Source organism: Corvus moneduloides, chromosome 9 (assembly GCF_009650955.1).
Source record: "Corvus moneduloides isolate bCorMon1 chromosome 9, bCorMon1.pri, whole genome shotgun sequence".
NCBI lineage: Eukaryota > Metazoa > Chordata > Aves > Passeriformes > Corvidae > Corvus > Corvus moneduloides.
This window is the reverse complement of record NC_045484.1, coordinates 3,775,306-3,789,105: the sequence shown is the minus strand read 5'-3', so window position 1 is coordinate 3,789,105 and position 13,800 is coordinate 3,775,306. Positions and strand designations below refer to the sequence as shown.

The following is a 13,800-nucleotide window of genomic DNA, read 5'->3' as shown; positions in this document are numbered from 1 at the left end:
TTAAACAAAAGGTAATTCTAATGTTTTCCCTAGAGTTTTTGTTTTTAAACCATTCCTACTTTACAGCAGGGAAGCAAAAGAAGGGGAATGAAGGCGTGGATAAGTTAAAGATATGTAAGAACCAAACCCTCGTGATTTCAATGAAATCTTTAAAAGACGTTGGCCCAGAAATACTTAGAAGTTGGCTGAGGTCAATGCTGTCCCCAAGGGACAGGGATGGATTTGGAATGAGATTTTTGGAGGCTGATTCTAGACCTCTAAATCATGCAGCAACAGTTCTTTCCACAGTACCAGTGAGGCTTCTGGAAGGGGAATCCTGAGCTTTTGGCAGGCAGCAACTCTTGACCACAGTGCAGCAGAGCAAGTGGAAAGTTTTGCCAATGCTCCAGGTAAGAAAGAAATGCAGGGGAGGTTTTTTCCTTCCTTCCCCCCTTCACATGAGCTTTAAAGGAACATAGTCAAGAAAAAGCTCTGCCCGGTCAGGTGTTGCAGTTGAGATGTCTATCATTTAATTTTAGGAGTTCTTGCATAAGTGTTTGCATTCCTGGCAAGACTTTGGAAGCTGCCACTGGCAGTGAGTTTTTCCATTTCAGAGAGCCTGGCTCTAGGTTCTTGGGGCACCCAGTATCTCAGAATTCAAGTGCGAGCCTTAAGCTGGGCTTCCAAAAGTGAAAATACCTTTAAACAAATAACTGTCAAACATCTCTGGAAGTGTCCAAGGCCAGGCTGGATGGGGCTTGGAGCAACTTGGGGTAGTGGAAGGTGTCCCTGCCCATGGCAGGGGATGGCACTGGGTAGGCTTTAAGGTCCCTTCCAACCCACTTCATTCCAGGATTATATGATGAAAAGTTTAACTGTGGAATAAGTAGTTTCCAAATTCCTAATGTACAGAAATGCTGGGCATTTTTCCATCTGCTTTTCCTAATTGCACTGTGCTCGTAGTAAATTACCTGCAGAGATGGTCTTGCAATGACACAAATTATAGGTGGACTTGAGTAGTACATTGTAATTGTTTTAGGTCTATATGCTAATAATTCTTTTTCATGGAACTTCCATCAGATTTTTCACATTCTTTATCTCTTGGCCTTCTTGCTGGAAAACAAGTGAGCTGGTTCCCACATAAGCCTGACCCACACAGTGGGGATTACTGGTCAGCTGCCTGAGGTTTTTTCACCAGTTTTGAGACTCTGCCATCTAAACACTCTGCCTTGTGGCTTTGATTTCTGTAGGAAAGGATAGTGATTGTTGCCGTTTTTAAAGAGTATTCTTGGCATCTCTCAGCTGAGCTTGTTTTTTTCCCTCTCAAGGCCGTTTTTTATTTCCAGTGCGATTTAAGTTGAAGTAAAATATGACGTTGGAGAACACTTATTTAAAGGTATTAACTCAATTTCATTCCTGGAATAGATGAACTCCTTACTTGGAATTCACTCAGTTCACGTTGAAATCCTTCTGTGAGTTTGCCATACAGTGAGTTCACGTATGGCGACATGGGTTTTTCTCATAACCCCACAGGCTGTTGCAGCGAGTGGTTCTTGTTAAGATTCCTTTGCGTAAGCAGGATAATTGTAACATAAACCATTGTGCCCTGAATCAGTTGCCTCTTCCGCAGACCTAAAGATGGTGTCCATGGGGAAACTACAGCACTTGGCTGGGTTTTCTGTCCAGGGAACTTCCATGGCCCATATGACACAGGTGTGGGTATTCAGGCAGAGATGCTTCCAGCCTCTTGAATATTCCTGTTGGGGAGGCCATTCCTTGCAGAATGTAAGATAGGGAGGATGTTTTTTTTTCTTGGATTGAATCCAGCCTAATTCAAGTTTATTAAAGGACCATGTCTGATGCCCCTGACTCCCCTGGCCTTGCCTCCTGTAACATGGAGTGTATCAGTGGCCTGATAATTCTGCGACTTCTGTCTTCCTCACTTTTGGCCTCTGAAGTAGCCTTTAGCACTAGAGAAGGTGATACTTTGAACTGGTGGTGATTGTTGGGACTTTTCCAGAGTTTCAGCCCTGCTAGAGTGTTTACAGCCCTCCTTCCACTGTTGCTGTGTCACCTATACTTTCAGTAATTCCTTACAGGCCAACAGGTCATCTTTAGAAAAATATTCACTAGCTTTTCATCTACTACCTCCCCTATAGCAGGAAGTCAAATGTGGTTTCCAAATCTTAAAATCTCCTATCTAGCTATGCTGTGTCAACTTCCTTGATGAGCTTCACCCCACAGTGTCCCTCCAAAAATGTGGCACAAAGGTTGAGCTTTTTGCCGTTCTGCTCGGAATCCTTCCACCCACCCATGTTTCCTTAGCAAGGCATGGGGAGAGCAGTCATAGAACTACAGAGGCATTGGGGTTGGAAAAGGCCTGTGACCGATCCCCACCTTGTCAGCCGGATCAGAGCACTTCCCTGGACACCTCCAGCGATGGGGACTCCACTGTGGGCAGCCCGTTCCAATGTCTGACAACCCTTTCCATGAAGAAATTTTTCCTGATGTCCAACCTCACAGCCTGAGGCCGTTCCCTCTCCTCCTGTCCCTGTTCCCTGCGAGCAGAGCCCGACCCCCCCGGCTGCCCCCTCCTGTCAGGGACTTGTGCAGAGCCACAAGGTCCCCCCTGAGCCTCCTTTCCTCCAGGCTGAGTCCCTTTCCCAGCTCCCTCAGCCACTCCTGGGGCTCCAGCCCCTTCCCCAGTCCTGTTCCCTTTCCTGGACACGCTCCAGCCCCTCAAGGTCTCTCTGGCCATGAGGGCCCAGAATTGGACACAGCACTCGAGGGGCCTCAGCAGTGCCAGCACAGGGGACAGTCACTGCCCTGGGCCCGTGGCCGGAGCAGGGCTGGGACAGCCCAGTGACCATTGGCCTCTGGTCTGCCTGGGCATACCTGGGCTCATTTTTAGGTTCTGTCCCCAGTACCCCCAGGGCCTCTTCCAGCTTTCCAGCCACTCTTCCCCTCAGCCTGGAGCTGCATGGGGCTGGGCAGGACCCAGCCTGCAAGGGCAGGACCCAGCACTTGTCCTTGTTGACCCTCATCCTGTTGGCCTTGGCCCATGGGTCCACTTGGCACATGAACAGAGCATCTACTTTTCCATTTGTGGTGGAAGTGGAGTGATGGGTGCTCTACATAGAGTCAGAGGTAATCCTTCCTCCTTGTGTGGGAAGCCCTAAATTAAGAAATAACATTACAGTGATTTTCCAGGATGCTGGGCAAAGTCATGTAGAAACAGCATATTTGTTATTTCTGTTATACAATCACAGGATCAATCTAACCAAATAAAATGCTGTAATCTGATTTGATAGAAATGGAGGGTGACATTCATACAAAAAGCCTGAGTCATTACTTAGCTTATTTTCTACCGTTTACTCTTCTCCTAATAGATTGAAAGTTAATGACTGTGCTGGTGAGTCACACTTATTATTTTTAAAATTTTTCGTGTCTTTGATTTTTGAAGAAGAATTGGACAGCTTGATATAAACAACCTCCCTCTAATGATTTTTCTTACACTCATGAGGACGTATTCTGGTGATGATATTTGTATTGTGCTGTGTTTGCTCATTTTCAGAGCTTTTCCACTCAGTGAGACTAACTCTGGAGTAAGCTTGTGCTCAGCATGGGAAAAATCTCATTATTCTTATCTTTGATATATCCTGTATGATTGAATTACCTGTTTACTGAGTTTGAAAGTTTACTGAGAATGAAAATGTTCCAGTAATAATCTGTGTGTGTGTGTGTGTGTGTGTGTGTGTATAGCTTCTTTTTCTGAGTTGTTTTGTTACAGTCAGTCTTCCAAGACAATAATCCCTTCTCCACTTCAGTCTGTCACCTCAAGTGAGAAGGATCTGAGATCACAGAAGTCTCTTGACTCAAGGAGGGATCCAGCTATCCACTGACAGCTTGGTACTGATGGCATCTGAAACTGTGCCTAGCCATGGAACACCCTTGTCCTGACAGAAGCAGAGTTCACTTTTGGGTGAAGGTGAGATTTAGGCATTTAAGGAAAGGCTGGCTCTCCATGACCAGGCTGAGATTTATGGCGCTTGGAGAAAGGGAAAGGCTGTCTCTCCATGACAGGGCCAAGCTAAAGTGTGGTCTGTTTGCTGTGTAGTTTGTAAACTTGGACATTGGCTAATAAAACAGTGAGAATCAGAGGGTCATGGAATGATTTGGGTTGGAAGGGAAATTAATGCCCATCTAGTCCCAACCCTAGCCGTGGCAGGGACACCTTCTACTAGCCCAGGTTGCTGCAAGCCCCATCCAACTTGGCTTTGGACACTTCCAGGGATGGGGCAGCCACAGCTTCTTTAGGTACCCTGTGCACAGGGAAGAATTTCTTCTTTATGTCGCACCTAAATTTCCCCTCAGTCAGTTTGAAGCCATTCCCCCTACTCCTGTCACTACAATTCCTGATGCAGAGTCCCCTCTGGCTTCCTTGTAGATCCCTTCACATCCTGAAAGGCTGCTGGGAGGTCTCCACACAACCCTCTGTTCTCCAATTAACTTCATCTCTTTTTTGATTTCCTATAATATACAGTTAAACAGTCTGGCCAGCTTAATGTTGGTGGTGCTGTCTGTGAGGTGCTTTTCCTTTAGGAAGGAATGCTGTCAGCCCCGGCAACAGTGCAGTCACAGATGGTGTGATACCACCAGATATCAGGGAAACAAAACAATCTCTGTTGGTACTATCAGAGTGTCCTTGAAGATGTGTTTAGAGGCACTGTTTCCCCTACATCTGCCGAGGGCTGGGCTCACCAGCTCCAGCTCAAGTGCAGGACTTTGTGTGTGCTTGCGATACAGCCCTGAATTAGTTACAGTCAGCCTGGGGAGGAGGAGGCTGAGGGCAGAGCTCACCAGGGGCTGCAGCTGCTCCCGAGGGGCAGCTCCAGTCTCTGCTCTCTGTGACCAGGGACAGGACCCAGGGAATGGCTGGAGCTGTGCCAGAGGAAGGTTTTCCTTGATACTAGGAAAAGGTTCTTCCCCCAGAGGCTGCTGGGGCACTGCCCAGGCTCCCCAGGGAATGGGCACAGCCCCGAGGCTGCCAGAGCTCCAGGAGTGTTTGGACACCGCTCCCAGGGATGCACAGGGTGGGATTGTTGGGGTGTCTGTGCAGGGCCAGGGGTTGGACTGGGTGATCCTTGAGGGGCCCTTCCCACTCAGGACACTCTGTGATTCCATTAAGACTTTTCCATTAGGCTTTGTGGGATGGACAGTGTGTAGGTGAAGTGTTAAGCAAGATAATTTTGGGATCACAGCTTTATTTGCTGCAGATGTTTGCAGTGAACATTCTTCAAGACTTTCTTCACAGCTCTTGATGAGTGTAATTGGGATTTCCTGCTAGTGCTGTATTTCCTGCTCTGCTGCCACACTGCGATTTTTAGATCTAGAAATGTCTTCGTGTGCTTTACCCAAACTCCATGGATAATGTAGTGTGAGTTTCCAGAGGGTGTGGTGTAATTAACTCATTTGAATTAAATCCACTGTAAGGGTTGTAAGTATTCAAGTCACTTAAATGTCTGCTTTCTCTTGAGATGTCCTGCTGGCTCTGGGAAGAGCATGGATCCCTGGGCCCCTGAAATGGCACCAGGGCCTGTGCTCGGGTACCTGCCTGTGTTTATCACATCCTGAGAGACTGATTAACACAGCAAGCCAGGAGCTCCTATTTGGAGTCACACAGCATGGGCAGGGCTGGGATGTGCCGTGCTGCTCGTTGGAGCCGTGTGGGAGCCCGGGATCCCAGGCTTCGTGTGTGGCACGGAGGTCTCCGTGCTCCCTGGCCCTGCTGTCCCTGCTGAGAGCCCTGCCTGTGGCCCATGCTCTGGGCGGGTGTTGGGATGCAGTTGCTGATGACGTGGTCGCATTTTTGTCCGCCTGCATGATCCTTGCCTCATCCAGCATGGAGGGCAGATGGCGCTTGGGGACTCATCCTGGCCCCGTAGCCAAAGAGACTGTTGTCTGCAGCACCACGAACGCGCTTCCTGCAGATGTTGAAACAAATGAGGCGGGGGGTTGTAGGGAGAGAGCACGATCTCATGTCTGAGCCAGTTGAGGGATCATCTGGGGAACTGGAACTCTGCCTTTAGGATGCAGGACATTAACTCGAACCAGGCTTTTCGTCCTGGGTCTAACCTGTTCTCTTATTTCCCCAGACAGAGCAGTATCCTTGGCTTGGTTTTGTGTATCCTCTCAAAACGAGCATGGTAGTTGGCTGTGCACTTAGGGGAAATGTGTATTTAAGGTTTTGCAAATTTCCTCTCCATTACGGTGATTGGGTAGCTCCTGTTGTTCCCTTTTCTGGATTGCCTTCCAGGCTGGCAGCAGTTCCTCCAGAACTGATATGGCTGGGCACGTTTACCACGATTCTCCAATGCTGAAGTCTTTCTTATTCACACTTCCTCAGATAAAAATGAATAAATAAAGCCAGGGTGATCCCTAGCCTCAAACTGTTGTTAGGGCTGATAGGAAGGGGTGGTCAGGCATGACTGGGAAGTGATGGAATCACTGTCCCTGGAAGTGTTCAGGAAGCATGTGGGATGTGGTGCTTTGGGACATGGTTTAATGATGGACCTGGCAGTGCTGGATTAATGGTTGGACTTGATGATCTTGGAGGGCTTATCCAGCCTTAATAATTCAATGATTAAAGAAAGGATATTGTAATGTTCTAGTAATCATAAAGAAACTAAAGTTGTATTATAATGCCTTCATGCAGTTGCTCAAGAGCAAAGATTTGGGAGTGACATAAATCATCGTTTAGGGCTTATCCTGCCATTTCAGAATTGAAGATTAGGAATCATTCCCTCGAGAGCAAACCCCACATGGTGCTTTGTTTCTTTGAAATTTCTGCTGGTGGTTCAGGTCTGACTGTGGTCCAGCTGGATCTGAGAACTGATCCTGTCCAGCAGTTCCCAGGGTTTTTTAGAGATGCAGAAAGGAATAACCTCTGTTACTTTGATGCTTGAACACAGTTCTGAAGTTGAAGGCCTCTGGTGGCCCCTGATCTTCAGAGTGCTCAGAAAGCAGTGGCCTATGGAGAGCCTGTTGAAGTCCTGCCAGCTGGTTTGCAGTTTGCCCCTCGAAGCCTCTGGAGCATCTCCAGACAGCCGAGGTGGCTGGGAGGTTACACACAGCTCCAGCTGGAATTCCCTTCTCGGATTTACAGAGGGCAATATTGCTGCTCCTGCAGAGCTCACAATCCTAACTAGGGTTGTAATGGGTGGAAGCATAAATACTACAATGTATTTAAGGAATAAATGTATTCCTTTCTTGTTTATCTGTAGAGCTGCTAGAAACACTGGGATGACTGGAATTTAAGAGACTTGATTCCTGCTCTTACCCTGAGGCAGAGGAAATAGGCACGAGAAATTTCTCCAGCTCGGACAGGTAAATACCTGTATCTCCATAGCTTATGTGAAATTAAGTTCTTGGTAAACAAACAAATTGTGGAAACCTTCCTAAAGAGTAGGAACTGATTTGCTCTGTAAAATACAGTTTAAAAGGAACAGATTAATTTTAATTATATCTTTTTCTTTATTAGAAAAAGGACCTTTCTGCTCTGAAAAAAGGGGAACTCTGCTCTGAAAAAAGGGGAAGCCTCTCCTGTGTGGGATTGAAATAGATACTTGGCAGTTGTCTTGAATAAAAACGAAGGCAAAAATGTCTATCATAGATCCTTATCAACACATTGTGGTAAGTAGCGCTGAATCTTATATATATCTACACCATCTTCTCTGATATCTACTGTCTTGTATAATGACTTCCCTGCTGGAAGTTACTCTCTATAAGCACATATCACTGGAGTTATTACTATTTCCTTCAAGAAATGGTTGGTGTGTCTAGCTTTCTTCCTTACAGTGCAGTTTTGGGACGGGGGGTTTTGTACTCTTTTCCTTTTCATTAGTATGAATGGAGGGATAAGTTGACAAGTTGGGATATTTAGATCTTAAACTGGTGTATATCAGTAATGTTGGTTCAAAGAGAATCCTCAAAATATATCGTGCAAACTCTGAGTGAGATGATCTGTGCCACTCAGCAGCACACTGTTCCCCTGCTTCCCTTCCTCCTGCTTTATTCCAGTGTTCCTGCTGCATCCTTGTCCCAGCTGTCACACCCTTGGGATGGCAGTGAGCCAATGGACGTTCCTGAATGAGCAAAGACAAAAATTTCTTAGGGAGAAGTCCTTCCCTGTGAGGGTGGAGAGGCCCTGGCACAGGGTGCCCAGAGAAGCTGTGGCTGCCCCTGGATCCCTGGAAGTGTCCCAGGCCAGGTTGGATGGGGCTTGGAGCCACCTGGGCTAGTGGAAGGTGTCCCTGCCCATGGCAGGGGGTGGGGTGAGATGAGCTTTAAGGTCCTTTCCCACCCAAACCATTCTGGGATTCCATGGAAGGGTTAGAAAATCTGTTCTGTGCTGTTAGAACTGGCCCAAGGTGAGCTCAGCCTGTGGAGGTGTAGAAGTAGGGACAAGGGAAGTGGGAGTAGAACTGCCCTTCACGGGGCAAGCCCGTGGCTGCGCAGCCACTGACCACTGGAATGTTCACACGTAGCTGTGCTGGAAGTGAGTTTCCAAAGCAAACACTGGAACAGCAATTCCTGCCCAAGCTGAAATCTGGAGCCATGCTGGGCGTGTTCCTATCAGGGGCTTCTTGTAACAGCATCATGCTGACTGTAGCACCAGTGAGGTGTCCCCAGAAATAGCTGCCACACACTTGTCAGTGTTTTACATGGCTAAAAATACTCCCTGAGCTTCCTAGAAGTGATCTCTTATCAGCCCTGTGGTTTGTGCCCCGTGCACTCACATCCTCCACATCAATGTGCAGCCAGCAGATGTCAAACTGGCTTTTACTCCCTCGCCAGTCCTGTGAACTGCTGGGAGGGAGGGCAAACCTCAGGGTGATGTCTGTGTAAAAACAATACTGACTTAATTCCTTTCAGCATCAGTGCCCTCTCCTGGATGGATTGCTTGGAATGATCTGTACCTTTATGGGAGAGGTCTCTGAGGCACTCGGTTGTATTTTATCGATTCACTGACGTAAAAAGACTTTTTGATACCAATAATCAACAAAATGGAGCTGTCCTACATATATAATATAATGAATGAAAAGTGTGTGTAGTAAATGTAGTTACAGCTCTCTGGGAATGCTGAACTGTTGCTGTGGGAGTGTTGCTAATTCCAGAATCAACACTGTTCATGCAAGAGCTGATCCTTTAATTGCTTGGAAAGTGAATGGAAATCTTTGAAGTTTTTTAATTTGAAAACTGAAATCCCTTGGAAAATTTTACTGAAATTTCAAACAGTCAAGGGCAGCAGGCTCACATCAATGCAAAATCTTGCATTTAAATTATAGTTGGCATTAAATTACTCAAAAGGATTCTGCATTTTCCAGAAGTCCTTGTGCTAACTGTTGCGTGTTTTCTGATGATTTCTTTTCTTCTCATTTTATGAAAGACTCTGAGGTATAAATTAAAATGTTCAGAAAGCTGCTGCAGGTGCAGACAGAACTGACTATACCAAAAATGCAAAGAATTCAAGTGTGTAATACATCTTCATTTACTTTGATATGGGGGATAAATATTATAAGAATGGGAAAAATGACTTCAAGATAAAATTTGTGTGTGTGCATAAAAGTTTGTCTTAATTGTAATACCCTGTGAAAGAAGAGCATGGACTCCATGAAAATTAATTACTTAAGTAAACAGGCAAATATTTTCATTTGTCTAGCCCCATTGTTAGCTCAAGTGTCCTTAACATGAAGGAAGTAAACCCATTTAATACTTGTGCAGTCTGCCTGTGCCAGGGCCTCCTGATTGCCTGGCACACAGAATGCCAGTGTCCTGGTGGAGCTCCGCTCTGTGACTCAGCATTCTGGAATATTACACATGTGGTATTGGACACATGCAAATCCCTGCCTTTCTGGGCACGTCCGGAAGGGCGGCAGGGAAAACCCGCCTGTGTTACGGGAGATCTTGGGGCTTGTCCCAGCCCCTGGTGGGAAGGGGGTGGTGTTTGTCTGCTCACAAACACAGGGACATCTAAAAGAGAGCAAAGCAGATAATTAGGGAAATGTTACTGGGGGGAAGGAAGGCACTCAAAGGTGAGAGAGGAACAACGGAGGCAGGAGCAGGAGTTGTAAGAGATGGAGAGCTGAGGTCAGGTGTGAAAAGAGGAGATGCTGAACCATGGCTGTGCAGTCATGGAAAACCTTGTGGATTGAATAGTGAACACTGTCCACCTGAGTTTCCATAACTCAGAAAACCCACATTCAGACAGGGCACAGTGAAAACTTCTTTTCTCCTTTCCTCTCTAAATTTCTGGAGAAAGAGGAAGTGAAATGAAACACATGTAAAGCGAGGTCACTTTGGACAGTGTGTTTTAGTTTTTTAAATCCATGGAATCCCAGAATGGATTGAGTTGGATGGGACCTTAAAGCCCATCCCACCCCACTGCCATGGGCAAGGACACCTTGCCCTGGAGTTAATTGTGAGCTTTTGAAATTTGTAACCTGTCCTAGATTTTTAAAGGAATGTAGATGTTGCTTCTCTCAGTGTTGCAAGGTTTAAGTGATTTATTTACCATCATCTGTTTTTCAGAAGTACTTGAGGAGTTTGTACAGATTTTTATCAAGACTTAAGGTGAACATAAGTCACATGAGAAAATGCAGCTTAGTCATCTAAACTAGCAAGGGCTGGATTTGTAAAGGCATTCAGAGTCAATGCATTTATCGTGGTGTTTTCAAGGGGCTTCTTCAGAACTCCCTTTGAAAATCTAATAAAAAAAAAATCTTCTGAAATATGGACATTTAGGCCTTTTGATCTCCTTAGAAACTGGCCCCTAAGTGGAAAATTGCCCTAATTTCCGCTTGCACTTAATCTGCATGAAAAAACATTTATTTTGGTGTAAGAAGAGATCTAGACTTTAGAGCTTCCTGTGTGTATTTGTGGTTTTTTTTGGGTTTTTTTTCCCTAAGAGGGAGATTGTTTATTTCAGTAGTGGCAAATTTCCTCTAAGTGTGTGGCTATGGCCAGATATTAATAACTGTGTATAACTGCAATCCTCAGTGTGTTGTTTTGGGTGAGGCACAGGGAAAGAAGATACTGCTTTTCTGTTTTGCCAGGCCTCTGTGTTCTCACGTGCCTTTCAGAGGATCCCAGTCTTAAACGAGACTTAATTTTCCTGGCAGTACAACAGCTGGAATGACGGGGGTTGGTTGCTGCTTGAGTCAATAAAAAGCAGTTTTTGTGATGGCATTAGTAAAACAGTTATCAGCTTGTAATAGAAATAGTGATGGTCCCTGTGCTGCTGGGAAGAGAAGAAACTGGTAAGTGGTGGCTTGGCCTTGCTTTGATGGTAGACATATGAATTTAGGCATGTGAGTTTAGACGTATGGGAGATGCAAGCAAATTACAGAGTGCTTGTTGCCAGGGAGTATTGTGTAGTATCCCCCTTTTCCAGCCAGAGCTGTGGGACACCAGAAGTGCACATGAATTTCACCTATCAGCTGAGAACTAAACCCAGCACGCCCATGTCCCATCCTTGTCACTTAATTGCAACTCCTCTTCCCTGCTAAGTGCTCAGTGATCTCTGATTTGTGGTCTCCAGTGAGGACAAGCTCTTTCTTGACAGCTGAGAAAAAGGAGGTGGATTGTGTGTTTGTAGTTTGGGCTGTTTCTTTTAATTACAAGGTTGGATATGACAAAGGAAATGCTTCAGTCTGTATGAGGAAACAGGCCAGTTGTGAAACCAACTTCATCAATCTGACATACCTGGGAGATAATATAATAGGGAGATAATAAAGCAGCTTTGAGCATTTTCAGACAGCAAACTGAAAATAGGGGGCAGCGAGAGCCGGTGGTTTCTGGAGAGTCACAGCTTGTAAAAGTACTTGGGGCAGGGTAAATGACAGAGCTGGGGTGACCTCACATGGTTGTGTTCCCAGCCCTTCCCAGATACCCACAAAAATCCCCATTTACCCTACTGTGAGGAAAACTCTGGAGATTTTTTTGCCCTGTGGCAGAGGCAGAAATGTATTCAGGGAGAAGTCATATCCTCCTTCCTGTTCATCCATCTTGAAGCTGCAGTTCAGAAGGTGATGGATGTCACTCAGTCATTGGGATGTCTTCATGTCAGCCCATGGAAAGCTGTTAAATAGGTGTTGCTCCTTAGGAACTTTGGGTTCCCACAGCTGAACCCTCTCTGCTGGGTCTGATGCTTTCGAGGTGAGCAACATCCCGCTGAGAGTATTGGGAAGAGTCTGAATTTCCCTCTTCCTGTGGTTGCTGAACCACTTGCTGTGCCTTGATGGTTTCAGTGCACCACGCTTGGTATTGCCACAGTTTCCCCTGCCTGCTCACTTGGTCTTGGATCCACATAACTCCTGTGGCTGCCAGGGGAAAATTCCAGAGCCAGGCAGACAGTCCTGGCCGGAGCCTCCAGCAGCTGGCAGAGCGTGGGGGTGATTACAGCCAGATAAAGCTGCTGAACTCGGTGTCTGGGTCAGGCAGTGGCTGCAGTGAAGTCATCCCTGTATCACTGTGGGCATTTTCTCCTGGAGCCTTTGCCATGGGGATGTGGCCGTGCCTTTGCACACCTCAGGCTTCTGCAGGAGCTGTGTTGGTATCACTGGAGGTGCTTTTTAATGAGTCCTGACTCAAGTGCCACTTAAGTACTCACAAGTCACTTTTGCTGTTTTTAGGAGATTAATTTTGGCTTTCTTTTTTTTGAGAAAATGATATGTAACCTATAAGATATTAACTTTTTTCTATATTTGTATGAAAGGGATCCAGTTTGGCTCAGGTCTCTGGGTGTGAGCTGTAGACACAAAATAAGGGTTGCCTGAAACAACCAGTTCTAAAAAAAAAAAGAAAAGGAAGTGTCCAGATGAAAATTAGCAAGAAGGCACCAGGCAGAGCCTGAATGGGCATGTCGTGTAGCAGGGTTATTGTCTATGATTTTCAATAAATTTCAGTGAATTTCCTGATGGTGGCCTTCTCCCTGGTTGTTTTGTTCCCAGTGACTGATAGGCTGTGTTTATTTTAATGTACTTCACAAGGTTGGTGGGTGGTTAGGAAAAAATAGGAAATATGCAATTGTGTGAGACCTGATCCTGGCTTTAATACCTCACATTTCCTCCCAGTCTCTGTGTCCCTGTAAAGCCACTGTTGGCTGTCCTGCAGTCTGTGCTGGTAAGTCTCAGTGGTATCCAGCAGGTTGGTCAAACTTTGGGCTATGTAGATAAAGCAACAGTAGAGCTGAGTTGGTGACCTCTTTTTATTAAGGCTTTTACTTTTTGTTTCTTAATTTCACATCTTTTCCTACTTCCCTGGCTTGCTGGGGGCACACCTGCTCCTAGGCAGGCAGCTCCTGCTGTGTTTGGGCTTTGCAGGAAATGGGAACCTTCAGAAATTGCATGAAATGTGCTGGTGACTGTTTTAACAGCTTGCTTTGCACCTTCCTTACATTGTCTCTTGAGGATGCTTTCACACTGAATATTGATATGTACTAGAAGGTACAGCACTAACTCTACCCCTTGCGTGTGCAGCGTGCATTTATCTATTCCAGAACACAGACTTTGAAGTAATTCCTGCCATTCTTTTTAGCAAGGGAAGGCAATTACCACAACAAGCTGTAAAATAGCCTGGTTTTATTTTTCCCTTGCCATACCCCGTGGTTCCTGCCTGACTAAATGCCTCGGAGCAGGTTCTGTGGTGAGGGAGGGGGAGTGTTGTTGGTTGAGATTAGTAGGTGTGGCTGCAGGAAAATCCAGCAGCCCCAGTGCAGGTACCTCTTGGTAAAGCTCCAGGGTGCAGTTCAGCTTTAGGATG

The 13,800-nt window shown here is 46.0% G+C and overlaps 1 protein-coding gene across 6 annotated transcripts in view; it reads left to right on the top strand.

Moving 5' to 3' along the window:
• Nucleotides 1–13,800, top strand: part of PLA2G4A (phospholipase A2 group IVA) — a 70,235-nt gene that overhangs the window by 8,859 nt on the left and 47,576 nt on the right. For 2 of the 6 annotated variants that reach the window (XM_032118021.1, XM_032118020.1), the window contains exons 2-4: nucleotides 3,807–3,967; nucleotides 7,263–7,365; nucleotides 7,520–7,671. In XM_032118021.1, coding sequence (XP_031973912.1) covers nucleotides 7,639–7,671 — 33 coding nt within the window. In that variant the 5' untranslated portion in view covers nucleotides 3,807–3,967; nucleotides 7,263–7,365; nucleotides 7,520–7,638. Of the gene's footprint in view, nucleotides 1–288; nucleotides 390–3,806; nucleotides 3,968–7,262; nucleotides 7,366–7,519; nucleotides 7,672–13,800 lie in introns of all 6 variants that reach the window. The other 4 variants (XM_032118023.1, XM_032118022.1, XM_032118019.1 and 1 more) reach the window with 3 other exon arrangements.